The sequence below is a fragment of the Mesoplodon densirostris genome, chromosome X (assembly GCF_025265405.1).
Source record: "Mesoplodon densirostris isolate mMesDen1 chromosome X, mMesDen1 primary haplotype, whole genome shotgun sequence".
Taxonomy (NCBI): domain Eukaryota; kingdom Metazoa; phylum Chordata; class Mammalia; order Artiodactyla; family Ziphiidae; genus Mesoplodon; species Mesoplodon densirostris.
Window position 1 is genome coordinate 42390588 of NC_082681.1, and position 20258 is coordinate 42410845.

The 20258-nt window shown below is 45.6% G+C and overlaps 2 protein-coding genes across 5 annotated transcripts in view; one reads left to right on the forward strand and one right to left on the reverse strand.

The window, feature by feature from the left end:
• Nucleotides 1-12514, forward strand: part of COL4A6 (collagen type IV alpha 6 chain) — a 96141-nt gene extending 83627 nt beyond the window's left edge. Inside the window, exons 38-45 of the mRNA XM_060086422.1 lie at nt 6361-6477; nt 6808-6969; nt 7158-7256; nt 8516-8662; nt 9401-9517; nt 10105-10296; nt 11013-11299; nt 12254-12514. Of these exons, the coding sequence (XP_059942405.1) occupies nt 6361-6477; nt 6808-6969; nt 7158-7256; nt 8516-8662; nt 9401-9517; nt 10105-10296; nt 11013-11299; nt 12254-12514 (1382 nt within the window). The remainder of the gene's footprint in view (nt 1-6360; nt 6478-6807; nt 6970-7157; nt 7257-8515; nt 8663-9400; nt 9518-10104; nt 10297-11012; nt 11300-12253) is intronic.
• Nucleotides 12515-13688: 1174 nt separating this feature from the next.
• ATG4A (autophagy related 4A cysteine peptidase) overlaps nt 13689-20258 on the reverse strand; it is a 71884-nt gene continuing 65314 nt past the window's right edge. For 2 of the 4 annotated variants that reach the window (XM_060086971.1, XM_060086968.1), the window contains exon 13: nt 13690-16003. In XM_060086971.1, coding sequence (XP_059942954.1) covers nt 15933-16003 — 71 coding nt within the window. In that variant the 3' untranslated portion in view covers nt 13690-15932. Of the gene's footprint in view, nt 16004-20258 lie in introns of all 4 variants that reach the window. The other 2 variants (XR_009530852.1, XM_060086972.1) reach the window with 2 other exon arrangements.

The window sequence follows — 20258 nt, forward strand, 5'->3', positions numbered from 1 at the left end:
CACTCTTATTCAACATAGTTGTGGAAGTTTTAGCCACAGCAGTCAGAGAAGAAAAGGAAATAAAAGGAATACAAATGGGAAAAGAAGAAGTAAAGCTGTCACTGTTTGCAGATGACATGATACTATACATAGAGAATCCTAAAGATGCTACCAGAAAACTACTAGAGCTAATCAATGAATCTGGTAAAGTTGCAGGATACAAAATTAATGCACAGAAATCTCTGGCATTCCTATATACTAATGATGAAAAATCTGAAAGTGAAATCAAGGAAACACTCCCATTTACCATTGCAACAAAAAGAATAAAATATCTAGGATTAAACCTACCTAAGGAGACAAAAGACCTCTATGCAGAAAATTATAAGACACTGATGAAAGAAGTTAAAGATGATACAAATAGATGGAGAGATGTACCATGTTCTTGGATTGGAAGAATCAACATTGTGAAAATGACTCTACTACCCAAAGCAATCTACAGATTCAATGCAATCCCTATCAAACTACCAATGGCATTTTTCACAGAACTAGAACAAAAAATTTCACAATTTGTATGGAAACACAAAAGACCCCGAATAGCCAAAGCAATCTTGAGAACGAAAAATGGAGCTGGAGGAATCAGGCTCCCTGACTTCAGACTATACTACAAAGCTACAGTAATCAAGACAGTATGGTACTGGCACAAAAACAGAAAGATAGATCAATGGAACAGGATAGAAAGCCCAGAGATAAACCCACGGACATATGGTCACCTTATCTTTGATAAAGGAGGCAGGAATGTACAGTGGAGAAAGGACAGTCTCTTCAATAAGTGGTGCTGGGAAAACTGGACAGGGACATGTAAAAGTATGAGATTAGATCACTCCCTAACACCATACACAAAAATTAGCTCAAAATGGATTAAAGACCTAAATGTAAGGCCAGACACTATCAAACTCCTAGAGGAAAACATAGGCAGAACACTGTATGACATAAGTCACAGCAAGATCCTTTTTGACCCACCTCCTAGAGAAATGGAAATAAAGACAAAAATAAACACATGGGACCTAATGAAACTTCAAAGCTTTTGCACAGCAAAGGAAACCATAAACAAGACGAAAAGACAACCCTCAGAATGGGAGAAAATATTTGCAAATGAAGCAACTGACAAAGGATTAATCTCCAAAATTTATAAGCAGCTCATGCAGCTCAATAGCAAAAAAACAAACAACCCAATCCAAAAATGGGCAGAAGACCTAAATAGACATTTCTCCACAGAAGATATACAGACAGCCAACAAACACATGAAAGGATGCTTAACATCTTTACTCATTAGAGAAATGCAAATCAAAACTACAATGAGATATCACCTCACACCAGTCAGAATGGCCATCATCAAAAAATCTAGAAACAATAAATGCTGGAGAGGGTGTGGAAAAAAGGGAACACTCTTGCACTGCTGGTGGGAATGTGAATTGGTACAGCCACTATGGAGAACGGTATGGAGGTTCCTTAAAAAACTACAAATAGAACTACCATATGACCCAGCAATCCCACTACTGGGCATATACCCTGAGAAAACCATAATTCAAAAAGAGACATGTACCAAAATGTTCATAGCAGCCCTATTTACAATAGCCCGGAGATGGAAACAACCTAAGTGTCCATCATCGGATGAATGGATAAAGAAGATGTGGCACATATATACAATGGAATATTACTCAGCCATAAAAAGAAACGAAATTGAGCTATTTGTAATGAGGTGGATGGACCTAGAGTCTGTCATACAGAGTGAAGTAAGTCAGAAAGAGAAAGACAAATACTGTATGCTGACACATATATATGGAATTTAAGAAAAAAATGTCATCAAGAACATAGGGGTAAGACAGGAATAAAGACACAGACCTACTAGAGCATGGACTTGAGGATATGGGGAGGGGGAAGGGTAAGCTGTGACAAAGTGAAAGAGCGGCATGGACATATATACACTACCAAACGTAAGGTAGATAGCTAGTGGGAAGCAGCCGCATAGCACAGGGAGATCAGCTCGGTTCTTTGTGACCGCCTGGAGGGGTGGGATAGGGAGGGTGGGAGGGAGACGCAAAAGGGAGGGGATATGGGAACATATGTATATGTATAACTGATTAAATTTGTAAAAAAAAAAAAAATCCTCACGAAGAAACTCAAAAAAAAAAAAAAAAACCATATGATCATCTCAATAGATGCAGGAAAATCTTTTGACAAAATTCAACACCCACTTATGATAAAAACTCTCCAGAATGTGTGCATAGAGGGAACCTACCTCAACATAATAAAGGACATATACGACAAACCCACAGCAAACATCATTCTCAATGGTGGAAAACTGAAAGCATTTCCTCTAAGATCAGCAACAAGACAAGGATGTCCACTCTCACCACTATTATTCACCATAGTTTTGGAAGTCCTAGCCACGGCAATCAGAGAAGAAAAAGAAATAAAAGGAATACAAATTGGAAAAGAAGAAGTAAAACTGTCACTGCTTGCAGATGACATGATACTATACATAGAGAATCCTAAATATGCCACCAGAAAAGTACTAGAGCTAATCAATGAATTCTGTTGCGGGATACAAAATTAATGCACAGAAATCTCTTGCATTCCTATATACTAATGATGAAAAATCTGAAAGAGAAATTGAGGAAACACTCCCATTTACCATTGCAACAAAAAGAATAAAATACCTAGGAATAAACCTACCTAGGGAGACAAAAGACCTGTATTCAGAGAACTATAAGACACTGATGAAAGAAATTAAAGACGATACCATCAGATGCAGAGATATACCATGTTCTTGGATTGGAAGAATCAAGATTGTGAAAATGACTATACTACCCAACGCAATCTACAGATTCAATGCAATCCCTGTCAAATTACCAATGGCTTTTTTTTATGGAACTAGAACAAAAAATCTTAAAATTTGTATGGAGACACAAAAGACCCCAAATAGCCAAAGCAGTCTTGAGGGAAAAAATCGGAGCTGGAGGAATCAGACTCCCTGACTTCAGTCTATATTACAAAGCTACAGTAATCACGACAGTATGGTACTGGCACAAAAACAGAAACATAGATCAATGGAACAAGATAGAAAGCCCAGAGCTAAACCCATGCACCTATGGTCAACTAATCTATGACAAAGGAGGCAGGGATATACAATGGAGAAAAGACAGTCTCTTCAATAAGTGGTGCTGGGAAAACTGGACAGCTACATATAAAAGATTGAAATTGGAACACTCCCTAACACCACACACAAAAATAAACTCAAAATGGATTCGAGGCCTAAATGTAAGACCGGACACTCTAAAACTCTTAGAGGAAAACAAAGGAAGAACACTCTTTGACATAAATCGCAGCAAGATCTTTTTTGACCCACCTCCTAGAGTAATGGAAATAAAAACAAAAATAAACAAATGGGACCTAATGAAACTTCAAAGCTTTTTCACTGCAAAGGAAACCATAAACGAGACGGGAAGACAACCCTCAGAATGGGAGAAAATATTTGCAAACGAATCAACGGACAAAGGATTAATCTCCAAAATATATAAACAGTTCATGCAGCTCAATATTAAAAAAACAAACAACCCAATCCAAAAATGGGCAGATGACCTAAATAGACATTTCTCCAAAGAAGACATACAGATGGCCAAGAAACACATGAAAAGCTGCTCAACATCACTAATTATTAGAGAAATGCAAATCAACACTACAATGAGGTATCACCTCACACCAGTTAGAATGGGCATCATCAGAAAATCTACCATCAACAAATGCTGGAGAGGGTGTGGAGAAAAGGGAACCCTCTTGCACTGTTGGTGGGAATGTAAATTAGTACAGTCACTATGGAGAACAGTATGGAGGTTCCTTACAAAAACTAAAAATAGAATTACCATATGATCCAGCAATCCCACTACTGGGCATATACCCAGAGAAACCATAATTCAGAAAGACACATGCACCCCAATGTTCATTGCAGCACTGTTTGCATCAGCCAGGTCATGGAAGCAACCTAAATGCCCATCGACAGACGAATGGTAAAGAAGGTGTGGTACATGTATACAATGGAATATTACTCAGCCATAAAAATAAACGATATTGGGTCATTTGTTGAGACGTGGATGGATCTAGAGACTGTCATACAGAGTGAAGTAAGTCAGAAAGAGAAAAAGAAATATCATATATTAATGCATATATGTGAAATCTAGAAAAATGGTACAGATGAACCGGTCTGCAGGGCAGAAATTGAGACAGAGATGCAGAGAAGAAACGTATGAACACCAAGGGGGGAAAGCGGCGGAGGGGTGGGGGTTGGTGGTGTGATGAATTGGGAGGTTGGGATTGACATGTATACACTGATGTGTATAAAATTGATGACTAATAAGAATCTGCTGTGTAAAAAAATAAAATAAAATTCAAAAATGTTTAAAAATGTCTCATTTTTAAAGAAGTACTTTGGCTTTTTTTTGTTTTTTACTACTTGATGTCAGTAGTACCTTTATTGCAGGTTTAATGATATATTGGTGTAATTATAAAATCAAGAAACAGGTGAAAAGAGAAGGAGGCTCCAAATATTGCCATGGAAACAGACATTTTTACAATCCATGTGCTGTCCACACTTACTCTACTATATGTGGTGTCTTGTTTATTGGTTTTGCGTAATTTCAGCACATATATATGTATAGATATATGAAGTTATATTTTCAGGACAAAAATACAATATGTCTTTCCTTTCAGATTTTTACCTTTGTGAAGAAGAAAAATACTTCAACGATTCATTAAGACCTAACTGACAATGCTAAAAGTAGCACCAAGTGGTTTTGTAACTAGTTTTGCTTTTTGTTTTTCCTTTGTTTCTTTTCCAGGCTTCTAGTAAATAGAAACTTTTCTTTAAATTTATTTTTCCTCCTTTATATTTCCTCAGTATTCAATTCATCAATGAGCTGCTAAAGACACCCAAGTTAACCAATCTGCCATCTTTCTTTACAAATTATGATGGATTTAGTATTTCTTAGCAAAATATGAGAAATTCACCATTAATATTTTCAGCTTCTCTTGTCAGAAAAATAAAATTCAACATCACATTTTGGGATTTTCTTGTCACAAACAAGAATCTCAACCACCAAAACAGTTTGTCAACCAATTCGAATCTATTCCTCTTCATTTGACTATCTTTTAGAATATACCAAAGTAATAAGTACATTTCTTCCATGTTCCAAGAATAAAATAGATTTCTACATTTGTATACATGGCTTTGATGTGTTTTCCCAGCAAGATTACCATCTATGTTTTCAATGTATGCATATTGTATAAATCTACTATAATCGGTTGAAATTTTTGGTTTTGAACATATTATAATAGAAATCATTCCACAAACAGAAAACATGTAAAGCAGTATTAAACTTTGAGCAAACGAGTATTATGTATGTACTCCAGTAAATGGCTATTCTCTTTGGCCAAACAGGGAGAAGGAATTCAGGCAATTCAGCAAGCATTCAGCTAATATCATGAGTTACCTATAAAACTGTTTTCCAGCTTGCCTGGAAGACCCAGGAGTTAGCTGTAGAAAACACCGGGGGTCATAGCACCCTTGCCACCTCCATTCTGCTCGAGCAGGGGAGTGGGTGTCTGTTCTGACTGGCTGGGGCCTGTGCCCCACCTCGATCTGTGACCTCCTTGGAGTAGCAGCAGACAGGACTGGCTAACTTGATGAAATGTTGTGCAACAGGGACAGTAGGTTTAAAAAACACTGTAGGATGGGCTTCCCTGGTGGCGCAGTGGTTAGGAGTCCACCTGCCGATGCAGGGGACGCAGGTTCGTGCCCCGGTCCGGGAAGATCCCACGTGCCGCAGAGCGGCTGGGCCCATGAGCCATGGCCGCTGAGCCTGCGCATCCGGAGCCTGTGCTCCGCAACGGGAGAGGCCACAGCAGTGAGAGGCCCACGTACCGCAAAAAAACCCCACAAAACAAAACAAAAAAAAACACTGTAGGAAACTTCGATTCCAGGTGCTGCAGTCATACCTTCTTTTCTTCCTGATTTAGGGAAAATCTGTTTAAAGTATTCCCATTACCAGCGAGGTTGGGGAGCTAGAACTTTCCGAAGCTCTATCCATCCCAATTCAATGCAGGGCCTGCTGCGAGCGAGGAGTCTCTGAGCCGCTGTCAGCTGCGCTGAGCCGATGGCTGCCAACCGAGGAGAAAGGGAGAAGAGCCCTCTGCTGGCCTCGGCTGGTCTGGCTCCTACTTTAAGGGCTTCCATTTTCTTGTGTGAACTTCCATTTTCTCTGAGAGAGCCTGGCCCTCTCTTAGGCACACAAAGCCCCTGCAGCCCCCTTTATTTATTCTTTGCAGGTTTCCCAGGTCTCCAGGGCCCCGCTGGTCTCCCTGGCGCCCCAGGCCTCTCCTTGCCCTCAGTCATAGCAGGACAGCCTGGTGACCCCGGGCGACCAGGCCTAGATGGAGAACAAGGTAAAGCCAGGAAGCCCAAAGAGGGCTGGCCATCACCTTTTGTCTGGAGTTTGGGGAGGGCCTGTCTACAGTCCAGCCCCATCCCCACTGCTGGATGTGCATGGGCCTGTGAGGCCTCACGTCCCTCCTCCCGCAGGGACACAGGGGGTTGGAATGGGCTGCATTTTGCTAAAAGGGTTTGGGAAGGTCTGGGCACTGGGGCCCCACAGAAGGCAAGGGAACATTATCGGCCCTGGGAATAGCCTTTGGCTTCCTATCAGCCCCGAGGCTTTCAGCAATGGCCGCTTCCTCTTCCCTCTGCCCTCATCCCTCTTCTGATCTTATCCGTAGGCCGCCCAGGTCCCCCGGGGCCCCCAGGCCCCCCTGGGCCATCCTCGGATCAAGGCGACCCGGGAGATCCTGGCTTCCCTGGAATTCCTGGCCCTCAAGGGCCCAAGGGAGACCAAGGAATTCCAGGTTTCTCTGGCCTCCCTGGAGAGCTAGGACTGAAAGGTATGACTGCGTGGCTGCCTACTGGGTCCTTTCCCACTCCACTGTCAGAGATGGCCCCTTCCTGCAGCCCTGTGAAGAGAGACAGTCTGATGATGCTTTTCCTGTCCTCGCCTCTGCTTAGTCTCAACCCCACCACCACCAGCACCACCGTGCCAGGCCCTGACTTGCTTTCCTTTGGACTTTGCCAGGCATGAGAGGTGAGCCTGGCTTCATGGGGACTCCAGGCAAAGTTGGGCCACCTGGAGACCCAGGACTTCCGGGGATGAAGGGGAAGGCAGGGCCAAGAGGTGAGTTGAGAGCATGTGCCGGGCTGATCCTGAGCTCAGGGGAGGGGTTGGGGCGTATCATTCCTTCAGGAGTCACTGCTAAGCATGCCAAGAAAGCCTGGATGGCTGAAGCAGCTGGATAAAGCTCCTCCAGGGAGGGAGTTTCTCCACCTTGGAGATACCTCTGCCTCCATCAGCTCCCAGGACTGAAGGCCATTGCCGCTTTGCCACCACGGATCTTGCCACTGACCTCCCCTCTCTGCATTGTTTCTGCATTTGCGGTCACGGCGTTTGCACTCAGATCACCACTCACCCATTTGCTGAATCCAGAAATGAAGAACCATCCTTTCTGTCCTTTATCACCACTCCCCTCACACACATATCCAATCCATTAGCAAGCCCTGAGGGCTGTGTCTCCTATAAACGTGCCTTGCATCTGCCCCCTTCTCATCACCTCCACCTCTACCACTGAGGTCCAAGCCACCAACATTTCTCATGTGGATCACTGCAGTGACAGCTAACTGGTCTCCCTGCTTCCGTTATTCACCTCCCCCAACAATCATTTCTCTAGACAGTGGTCAGAGAGGTCTTGTAAAAACAGAAATCATTCATGGGCGTCCCATGGCATAAGAATTAACTATGGCCATGAAGCCCTCTGTGATGCCTCCCTCTCCATCCTCATTACCAGGCCTTCCCCTTTGCTGTTCACTGTGCTTTTGTCACACTAGCCTCTTTCAGTTATCCAGAAACACCACACCTTGGCTGGCCGCAGGGCCTTTGCACATGCTAGTTCTACTTCTGGAACACTGTCCCCCATCCCCCAGCTTGTTCTAATGCTTTACTGGTCTCAGCTTAAGTGTCACTCCTTGTAAGAGGCCACTTATAACTCTCTCTAAAGCAGGTTCTCCACCCCATAGCCCTCTCTGCTCCCTCCCACTGTCCATGCACTGTCCATTTCCTTTGTAGCACTTCTTACAATTTGCAGTAAGATTAATGGTTTTCATCAGGTTATGCATTTTTCATCTTTATCACCAGACCATCGTCTCATAAAGGTCTTACTCACTGCTCTATCCCCTGATCTACCAGGCTCTGGCACATAGTAGGCACTCACATACTTTTTCAATGAATTAATAAGCAAATTGGCTTGTTTGGCTTCTATTAGTAAGCCAGCTGGCTGGGTTTGGGGTCTCGGCTGTGATGCCAGCTGAACCTCCGGGAGCCCACCCTGGCCACCTCCTCTGCCTCCGCTTGACATTTCCGTTTCTCCCACGTGCCCACAGGCTTATCTGGCCCCCGAGGTGCTCCTGGACAAACACCAATTGCAGAAGCCATCCAGGCTCCTCCTGGATCCATGGGTCTAACAGGCATCGATGGCATCCCTGGCCTCATGGGGGACCCTGGGGTCCAAGGCCCTGGAGGCCTACAAGGTGAGGAGGGCGCCAGAGAAAGGGACTTTGTGGGGAGCTGAGACGGCTTTGGCTGGGAGGCTGAAGCAACTGGCTGGGAACCCCGGCTCCAAGGGGGCACCTTCATCGAGCGTTTCCTCAGCTCCTTCACAAAGCTTCCAAGCTTCTCGCCAGGAAGGAGGGGACCAGCAGGTCCAGCAGTTGTACTTGGCTTCAGAGAACGAAGCACACAGAACGAAGTGCTCTGTGTGGGCAGAGCACAGCAGCTAATCCAGACAGCTCGTCCCTCGCTAACGTGCTGCTGCGGGAAGGAGGGAGCGTGGTGGGGGGACAGAGAGCAACGGAGAAAGCCCAGGGCTGGGGGACGGAAAACCCGGCTTCCAATCCCAGTTTTGCCCCAGCTGGAGTAAGCTAGCAGTCTCTCTGGACCTCGGTGTCCTCATTTCTGACATGGGACCCCAGCAGTTGCCTTGCGTCCTCCCTAGCATTGCTGGGAAGATGAGAGGAAGGGAGGGGGACATGGGTGTGAAGGAGCTCAGAAGGGCTAAATTCAGAGTGGGGTCCCAGGGCTGAGCTGCCCGGACGTGAACTAAGGACTAGCCCAGGAGGCTGTCCTGAGCTCGGTGCACTCCAGGGTGATGGCCAGTTCGCCCTCTCCTGGTGAGTCCTGGGCATGACACACGAGTCCCCTTTTTCCAGGGAAGGCTCCTCCAGACACTGCACATTGAGTACCCCGCTGTGGGCCTTCTCTCCTGGCAGGCTTCAAAGGTTTACCTGGCATCCCCGGCAAAGATGGCCCCAGTGGACTCCCTGGCCCACCTGGGGCTCTTGGTGATCCTGGTCTCCCTGGACTGCAAGGCCCTCCAGGATTTGAAGGTCTGGCAATGTTGGCACTAGGGGGCAGGGGGCTTCTGTAAGGGTTTGAGGCTTGAGGGTGAGTCAAAATCTCGAATCGTGGAATTAGGAAACTGGGCAGTAAAGCTTGACACTACTAGCAGGCTGGAAAACTGGGCTCGAATCCGTTCACTCCATTCTAGGCCTGTGAAGGATTAGAGCCCTACATTTCAGAAGGCAAAGGACTGTTCCACATAGTTCTCTGGGTTCTCTTCCAGCTCTTAAGAGCTATAACTCTATACTATAGTGTGGCCCCCTGCCCTGCACACCCCCTCTTCTACCCAGGGATTCTGACGTGGATGGGAGGGGGGTGGTTCAAGGGAGAAGAGAATCTGAGATAAGATATGGCTGTTCTATTACCTACCTTCCATTTTATATCAGAGATGGCAAATCAGTTGTCCCGAGTAGAGAACAGTCCTGAAGCTCGCTGGGAAAGTGCCGCGATTGTTAGCCACGTCTGCCACGGGCAGGAGAGGAGGGTGTGATTTTTGCCTCGCTAACCCCAGCTCTGCTTTTGCACTGCCTCTGATTCAGCGGGTCCTTGGTTATCTCTGCTCTCTCCATCTCAGGAGCTCCAGGGAAGCCGGGCCCCTTCGGGAGGGCTGGAATGCCTGGGCAGAGTGTGAGAGTGGGCTACACCTTGGTGAAGCACAGCCAGTCGGAACAGGTGCCCCTGTGCCCCGTCGGGATGAGCCAGCTGTGGGTGGGTTATAGCCTGCTGTTCGTGGAGGGGCAGGAGAAAGCCCACAACCAGGACCTGGGTAGGTACCGGCTCGCACATCCAGCCCTGGTTCTCTGTCCCCACAAGGACCAGGAGCCACACTCCTCGCCCCTCCCAACCCTTGGTGGGCCCATGTCGCGTAGTGGGTTACAAGCACCAGCTCTGGAGTCAGGCAGATATGGGTTCAAACCCCAGCTGTGCCGCTCCCTCTGGACACGTTATTCAGCCTGTCTAAGCGTCCGCCTCCTTCTCAGTGGAACAAGCCTAATTCTAGTACTTGTCCCATAGGGTAGACTAAGGATTACAGGAATCACCCATGTAAAATGCTTAGAACAATGTTTGACACGTATTAAGCATCCATTAAACGTTAGCGATTAGTAGCAGTAATAATAATATGACCTGCCGGCAACAATGATTACCCAAGAATTAATTGAATTGTCTTCAAGTGTGTGTTTCAGAGAAACGCAGGCTCACTCTATTAAATGCTGATTTGACAAAGCGGACTAATTAGGGAGTCATCATTCAGTTTCTAAAAAGATTCTTTTCATTATCAAACTTCCCCGGTGCATAGAAAATAGACTTCAGTGTGTGCACAGTGGTCCAGGATAGGAAGGAAAGGCGTCCCTGCTCTGCTACAAGCAGTTGGATATGAACCCAAACCACCATCTAAGTCCAGTCGTAGTGGCTCCAGGGACAATCGCAGCCCTGCCCCTCAGCCAGAACTTACCTGCCCCTGCCCACCTTCTCTCCTTGCAGGGTTTGCTGGCTCCTGCCTGCCCCGCTTCAGCACCATGCCCTTCATCTACTGCAACATCAACGAAGTGTGCCACTATGCCCGGCGCAACGATAAATCCTACTGGCTCTCCACCACCGCGCCCATCCCCATGATGCCCGTCGGCCAGACGCAGATTCCCCAGTACATCAGCCGCTGCTCTGTGTGTGAGGCGCCCTCACAAGCCATTGCTGTGCACAGCCAGGACATCACCATCCCGCAGTGCCCCATGGGCTGGCGCAGCCTCTGGATTGGGTACTCCTTCCTCATGGTAAGGTCCCACACCGCCCTCTCCACCAGGATGAGGGCCGAGGGCAGGGAGCGCTGGGAGGGAAATTCTGAAATCAAGTGCTGAGGGAGCCCTGTGACTCGAGGGCCAGGACGTTAGGCCAAATACGAGGCCTACTTGTTCTCGGCAGGTAACAAACACTAAATGGCACCCTAAAGGGTATGGTACAGATTGCAGTAAAAGTTCCAGTGAAGGGGCTTCCCTGGTGGCGCAGTGGTTGAGAGTCCGCCTGCTGATGCAGGGGACACGGGTTTGTGCCCCTGTCCGGGAAGATCCCACATTCCGTGGAGCGGCTAGGCCTGTGAGCCATGGCCGCTGAGCCTGTGCGTCCAGAGCCTGTGCTATGCAAGGGGAGAGGCCACAACAGTGAGAGGCCCGCGTACCGCAAAAAAAAAAAAAAAAAAAAAAAAAAAAAGTTCCAGTGAAGGTGACTTCAGAGCCAGAGCTATGAATAGTTCCGCTGCGGGGAAGGGCCCATGGTCTAACGACCTTGAGGACTATTCCGTGCTCTCTCCCTTCTCTGGAGCACACCGCCAAGAGCTTGGGGCAGACAGAGGGCTCTGAGAAGAACAGCAACCTGAGCCCTGTTGGCAGTTTCCTTAATTCAGCCTTTCTCAGATTTGTCAGTGGAAATGTTTGGGGGGCACCTAACACACCTTGGACGCGGCGGGATGGCAGCAGTTTGGGAAATACTGGCTGGGATGCAGCCGCAGCCCAGGAGCCGTGGGTTAGGAGGGCCCTAGGGAGCTTGGAGGGGGCGCTCCTGGCTCTGAGGCTGAGACAAGGGAGGATGAGTGCCCCTGGTCCTAAAACATAGCTATTGGTCCGCTGGCCAGACAGGGGGGCTGAGCCAAGAGACCAGAGCTGAGAGGCGGAGCAGCGGAGTCCATCACCTCCCAAGGTGACCCGTTCACAGCCACCGCCCATCTGTTTCAGCACACAGCCGCCGGCGCTGAGGGCGGGGGCCAGTCCCTGGTCTCCCCTGGCTCTTGCCTAGAGGATTTCCGAGCCACTCCTTTCATCGAGTGCAGTGGTGCCCGGGGCACGTGCCACTACTTTGCCAACAAGTACAGTTTCTGGCTGACGACGGTGGAAGAGAGGGAGCAGTTTGGGGAGGAGCCTGTATCTGAGACGCTGAAAGCCGGGCAGCTCCACACCCGGGTCAGCCGCTGCCAGGTGTGTATGAAAAGGGTGTAGGATGGCACCTGCCACTCTGCCCCTTGCCCTCCCCTGCCCTGCACAACGGTCACCTCACAAACCTGAACGGTCTGAAGAAGGAAGGCCAAGCCCTTTTGCCCATCTGTCAAGTTGTACATTGGAGCCTCGTTTGGGCTGGACTACTGGACACTGATCACCTCCACCCTCAGGCCCCGTGGGTGAGCCCACCTTGCTGAGATCTGCTGTCCCATTTCGGTGCTACAGTTTGGTTTGGATGTTTGTGTGACTCTTCGTGGCTACCTCAGAAAGACCTGTTGGGCCACCACTTTCCTAGAATGCTAGCTTTCCTCACTCTCTTGATCAGAAAGCTCTTCGTGATAGCTAAAGGAGTCATTTCATTATGTCCAGAGGTCACCGCACATCATTTGGCTTAAACTAGAACCCAGTGTTTCCACATGAAAAAAATTTCTCTGGCTCAACATTATGGATGGCTCAGGCCTGCACAGGGCAAGCTCTCAACTCTTCCCGGAGACCCACTGTGTCTAGGCAGGCAGCAGAGCTGGAATGAGGTGACAGCCAGTGTCCCAGGGTGAGCTCTGACTCCCTTGAGAGTGAGCACGACTGGGCCCCAGATTGCTTAGGGACGCTGGAAGACCAGCAGCCGAGAGGTGCTCAGTAACTTCACATGGTCGTAGACAAATCGCTTCCTCCTTGCCGGCTCCCTCCCCAGCCACAGGCAGCAGACTTGGCCTGATTCAGAGTAGAGCACAGGATGCACCAAATGTGGTCAGACCCATAAAGGGAAATGAGAACTGCAGCCCTTTCTCCCGGGCCGGGGGGAGAGGGGAGGATGGGTAAGGAGGTGTGAATTTTGCTTTTGATTCCAGGAACAAAAAGGAAAATCCCTTGTCCCAATTTCTCAGAAGCTCCTTGTATTCCAAATGCCATTCAGATATGTTCAGTGTGGCAACTCGACACTGCAGTGTTGGTTCCTTTGCATTTTGAGGCTGTGAGAGACTTTCCATTAAAATGTCCATCCAGTTGCTCTTTCACAGGTAGCCTGTTAAACCATTTTGATATGTTTTTAAAGCCTCATAAAAATCTAGCACAGTCCTCTCTTTAGCAGTTAGCAGACCCAAAGCAAGCCTGAGTAGACTGTAAAGTATATTCTGTTTAGGGGGATTTGTTTTAACCACTTTATTTCATTATCAGTTTCCCAGAACACTTAGCTATGGTGACATGAGGCAATTCCTTCCAGGTGATTCTGTTTCCTTAAATATTATGTAAAGTGTGCCAACAAAAGCATAATCAGTATAATCTGAACTATTGTTACCTTCACCTCCTCAGTAATAAGCATGGTGTCAGCTTTGTACATTGCAAATAAAAGGAATCCAATATGAATGTTTGACTCCTTTGACATTCTTTCTTTGATGAAAACTTTTCTGAAGTCCATCTCACTGAAATTCATAAGCCCCCCTCAGAGCCATGGGGGTTCCTGTCACTGCAAGTCGAGCTATATAACAAAACACTGAGACACGGAAGAATACAATTAAAGTCAAGGGTTGATAATGTCTTCCAACAGGCAACAAATCCACAACATGCTTCAAGATAAGCCTACAACTGTTTTTAGCCCCATCACATGCTAGAGTTCAAGAAAGGAATTTCCATATTTCTGGGGCCTCAGGATCATTTACAGATAAACCAAAAGTAGAGAAATTTTAAAGTCATTAAAATCAAATCTAAGATATATGTGCATATATTTGTATATACATAAAATATATCCTCTGGAAGGATAAAGAAGAAATTAATAACATTGGGAGCGCTCAGGAAAGAGAACTGACCTGTGGAAGGGAGAGACATTTCACTGAATACCATTTTGCACCTTTCGAATTCTGAACCGCTGGAATATATTACCTACTGGAAAAGAAAAAAATGGAATCTAAGGAAACAAGTGTTCAAATATTCCTAAATATACCACACAAAAAACCCCACCTTGGTTTGGTGCTAGCCTTCAAACCGCAGTTGCTGGCCTTCCTGGGGGCTTGGTTGAGCATGGAGGTGAAATGCATAGGTTAAGAAGGAGAGGAAAAGGGGAAGATACCACTGGGACATGAGGTGCATCCACACAGGAGAGTGGTTAGCAAAGCCAATGTGACGAATATGTGCTTTCAAATTTAGTATGTTGCTTGCCAGTCCTGAAATGGTTTGGAATTGTATTTGATGCACAGATTAATGTCACCACATGAATAATTCTTTCCAGTTATGACTGTCAAGCAAAATGGAGTCAAATTCAAACACAATTTTTAATTTCCCAAACAAAAATCAACAATTTAAGTCAGTGATTAGCAAACTACAGCCTGTGGGCTAAATCCAGCCCTCTGCCTGTTTTTGTAAATAAAGTTTTATTGGATTATGGCCAGGCTTATGTGCATGCACATTGTCTATGGCTGTCTTGGGGTTTCATCAGCAGAGATGAGTAGCTGTGACAGACACTATGTGGTCTTCAGAGCCTAAAACATTTCCTATCTGACCCTTGACAGAAAAAGTTTGCAGACCCCTGATTTAAGTGATAATGATTTAAGGACAGGGTGACCATCTGACAAAAGTATCAGTAAAGATGGGGACAGTGACCCATCAAATAGTTAAGGTTCTCTCAAATAGGAAGGAGATCAATAAGTATACATTTGATGTAATGTCTTTGACACACTTTTTGAGATCAATTATATATATATATTTTTTTCTCTATACGGGCCTCTCACTGTTGTGGCCTCTCCTGTTGTGGAGCACAGGCTCCAGATGTGCAGGCTCAGCGACCATGGCTTACGGGCCCACCTGCTCCGCAGCATTTGGGATCTTCCCGGACCAGGGCATGAACCCGTGTCCCCTGCATCGGCAGGCAGACTCTCAACCACTGCGCCACCAGGGAAGCCCCAATTATAATTATTTAAATACATATTCAAATAATTTAACAAGAACTTTTTTCCCCTGATACAATGATTATCACTTTATTATTAGAGCAAGAGAACAGATTGCTTCTTAGTATTTAGCCCAGAGAGGTCAAACCTGAAAGGGTGAAGAAGCACAGGGTAACCATCTCTCATCTGCTGGTGCTGGAAGCAAGGTGGGAGTTTCTGTCTATCTTCCAGACATCCACCTCCTCATTTCAGTAGCTGAAGATTCGCTGTGGCCACGTAAGAAGCTGGGAAGTGCAAGAGACAACTCCTAATCTTTCTGCTCCTAGATTCCATGATTGTTTTAGTTCTTTCTGGGAAAGGGGTATATTGTTCACTTGTTTGTTTTTTTCTGAGAAAAGGTGATTGGCTCAGTCATGATTGCTATCAAGTTTGTATGCTGTTGGCATATCAGGCACTTGCTGACTAGAAAAGTTTTATGTGATGAGTTCATGTTCTTCTGGTGCCAGATGGAAGACAGATCTCCAAGGTGAGTTCCCACTATTCTATATGCTCAGAATCTCGAAGTCTTCCTCCAGGTCAAACTCCTCTAGTTGTTCAGTAGAGTCGATGAATTCTATCATCGAAAAGAGGAAGAAAAAAGCTTGACACTTTGGCTCAAGCGGTCAATAAGTTACTCAGTAATTAAGACCATACATTTTTAATTGCTTTGCTACAGAAAAGTTTGTGTAGAGGAGACTTATAGGCGGGACCACTGCTGAGTATTAGCAATTCTCTATAAAGAATCAAAATAGGTTTAAGGGCCAAGATGTGGGCGTAGAAAGACCCTGAGCTCATCTCCTCTCATGAGCACACCAAAATCACAACTATCTGCAGAACAACCATTGATGAAAAGGACTGGAACCTACCAGAAAAGATCTTCTACAACTAAAGTCATAAAGAAGGATCCACAACATGACAGGTAGGAGGGGCAGACTCACGATATAATCAAATCCCATACCGCCAGGGTGGGCAACCCACAAACTGGAGAATAATTATATCACAGAAGTTCTCCCACAGGAGTGAGAGTTCTGAGCCCCACATCAGGCTCCCCAGCCTGGGGGTCTGGCACTGGGGGGAGGAGCCCCCAGAGCATTTGGCTTTGAAGGCCAGTGGGGCTTTACTGCAGGAACCCCATAGGACTGGGGGAAATACAGACTACACCCTTAAAGGGCGCACACAAATATCTCATGTGCACTGGGACCCAGGACAAAAGCAGTGATTTGATAGGAGCCTAGGCCAGACCTAGCTGCTGGGCCTAGAGACTCTCCTGGAGAGGCAGGGGGGTGGCTGAAGCTCACCTGAGGGAATACACCCTGGTAGCAGACATACCAGGGAACATTCAACTACATGAACACTCCTGGTGGCTGACATGTTGGATCATTAGTGCCAAGATCTGGCCCCACCCGACAGCCTGTAGGCTCCAGTGCTGGGACACCTCAGGCCAAACAACCAATTGGGCAGAGACACAGCCCCACCCATCAGCAGACAGGCTGCCTAAAGAAGTCCTGAGCCCACGGCCTCTAGACAAGCCCCTAGACATGGCCCTGCCCATCTGAGGGCCAAGACCCAGCTCCACCCACCAGTGGGCAGGCCCTGGCCCCTCCCACAAGGAAGCCTGAACAAGACTCTAAAGCAGGCTCACCCACCAGGGGGCAGACACCAGAAGCAAGAAAACTACAATCCCAGAACACAGGCCAGACCCTATCCTGGGACCAGCTGGCGCCTGACCCTGCCAACTAGCAGGCCATTTCAACCTCAGGGACACCCCAGACCCCATACCCAACTGTATCAGAAACAAGCCCCCCCTTACCAGTGATTTGAAATGAGCTCTGGGATCCCTGGGCCCAGGAGCCACACTCCAGGAAACAGCTCTGCCTGCCAGTAATCCAGCACTAACCCCTGCCAGTAGTTGGGCAACAGCCCCAGAGGCTTCGGGACCCTGACTCTGGCCACCAGTGAGCCAGCACTAGCCCCGGGGCCCCCTTGGATTCCACAACCAGCCACCTCATGACCAGGCCCCACTAAACAGCAACCAGCAGCATCTGCACAAGGCAGGGCCTTGGCAACCAACCAGACTAGAAGCCAACTAAGCCTAGCAGACCACCCACATAGTCAGCCCGCCACAACAGAAGGAACCACACAGCCCTCTTAGGGGGAACACCTAGAGCATATAGCTTGGGTGACAAGAGAGGAGTGCACTGCTGGAACACATAGGATGCCTCCTACAGAGGGCCACTTCTCCAAGGTTGAGAAACGTAACTAACCTACCACAGACATAAAAATACGGATAGCAACTTAGACAAAATGAGGCAGCAGAGGAACAGGTTCCAGACAAAGGAACAAGATAAAACCCCAGAAAAAGAACTAAGTGAAGTGGAGATAGGCAATCTACCCAAGAAAGAGTTCAGAGTAATGGTCGTAAAGATGATCAAAGAACTCAGGAGGAGAATGGATGCACAGAATGAGAAGCTAGTTTTTAACAAAGAGAAAATACAAAGAACAACCAAACAGAGATGGAGAATACAATAACTGAAATGAAAAATACACTAGAAGGAATCAATAGTAGACCAAACGATATAGAAGAATGCACCAGTGTGCAGGAAGACAGAGTAATGGAAACCACTGCAGCTGAACAGAAAAAAGAGAAAAAGAATGGAAAGAAATGAGGACAGTTTAAGAGATCTCTGGGACAACAACAAGTGCACTAATATTCGCATTACAGGGGTCCCAGAAGGAGAAGAGAGAGAGAAAGGGCCTGAGAAAATATTTGAAGAGATAATAGCTAAAAACTTCCCTAACCTGGGAAAGGAAACAGGCACCCAAGTCCAGGAAGCACAGAGAGTCCCATATAGGAGGAACACACCAAGACACACTGTAATCAAACTTACAAAAATTAAAGATAAAGAGAGAATACTAAAAGCAGCAAGAGAAAAGCAACAAATAATATACAAGGGAACTCCCATAAGGCTATCAGCTGATTTTTCAGCAGAAACTCTGCAGGCCAGAAGGGAGTGGCACAGTATTTTTAAAGTGATGAAAAGGAAAAACCTACAAGCAAGAATACTCTACCCAGCAAGGCTCTCCTTAAGATTTGATGGAGAAATCAAAAGCTTTACAGACAAGCAAAAGCTAAACGAATTCAGCACCACCAAACCAGCTTTACAATAAGTGTTAAAGGAACTTCTCTGGGTGAAAAAGAAAAGGCCACAACCAGAAACAAGAAAATTATATAATGAAAAAGCTCACCAGTAAAGGCAAATAAAGGTAGTATATCATACACAGACAAAACTAGTAGGGAGGTTAAAAGACAAAACTTGTAAAGTCACCTGTGTCCACAATAAGCAGTTAAAGGATACAGAAAACAATCAGATGTAAAATATGATATCAAAAACTGTAATCGTGAGCGGAGGAGAGTACAAATACAGGGTATTTAAAATCCACTTGAAATTAAGAGATCAGCAACTTAAACAATCACATTTATATACAGACTGTTATACAAAAACCTCATAGTAACTGCAAACCAAAAACCTATAATAGATATACACACACAAAAGAAAAAGGAATCCAAACATAACACTAAAGGTAGTTATCAAATCACAAGAGAAAAAAATAAGAAAAGGGAAAAAAAGACCTACAAAAACAAATCCAAAACAATTAACAAAATGGCAATAAGAACATCTATATCTATAATTACCTTAAATGTAAATGGATTAAATGCTCCAACCAAAAGACATAGACTGGCTGAATGGATACAAAAACAAGACCTGTATATATGCTCCCTACAAGAGACTCACTTCAGATCTAAAGACACATACAGACTGAAGGTAAGGGGATAGAAAAAGGTATTCCACGCAAATGGAAATCAAAAGAAAGCCAAAGTAGCAATACTCATATCATACAAGATAGACTTTAAAATAAAGACTGTTACAGGAGACAAAGAAGGACACCACATAATGATCAAGGGATCAATCCAAGAAGAGGATATAACAATTGTAAATATATATGCACCCAACATAGGAGCACCTCAATATACAAGGTAAATATTAACAGACATAAAAGGAGAAATTGACAGTAGCACAATAATAGTAGGGGACTTTAACACCCCACTCACATCAATGGATGGATCATCCAGACAGAATATCAATAAGGAAACACAGTTCTTAAATAACACATTAGACCAAATGAACTTGATACTCTACAAGAGCATTCCATCCGAAAGCGGCAGAATACACATTATTTTCAAGTGCACATGCAGCATTCTCCAGGATAGATTACATGCCAGGCCATAAAACAAGCCTTGGTAAATTTAAGAAAATTGAAATCATATCAAGCATCTTTTCCAACCACAACACTATGAGATTAGGAATCAACTACAAAAAAAAAAAAAAAAAACTGCAAAAAACACAAACATGTGGACGCTAAACAATATGCTACTAAACAACCAATGGATCACTGAAGAAATCAAAGATGAAATTAAAATATACCTAGAGACAAATGAAAATGAAAACATGATGATCCAAAACCTATGGGACGCAGCAAAAGCAGTTCTAAGAGGGAAGTTTATAGCGATAGAAGCTTACCTCAGGAAAAAAGAAAAATCTCAAACAACATAACCTGACACCTAAAACAGGTTAGAGAAAGAAGAACAAAGAAAACCCCAAGTTAGTAGAAGGAAAGAAATCATTAAGATCAGAGCAGAAATAAAATAGAGACTAAAAAAACAATAGAAATGAATGAAACTAAGAGCTGGTTCTTTGAAAAACAAAATTGATAAACCTTTAGCCAAATTCATCAAGAAAAAAAGGGAGAGGGCCCAAATCAATAAAATC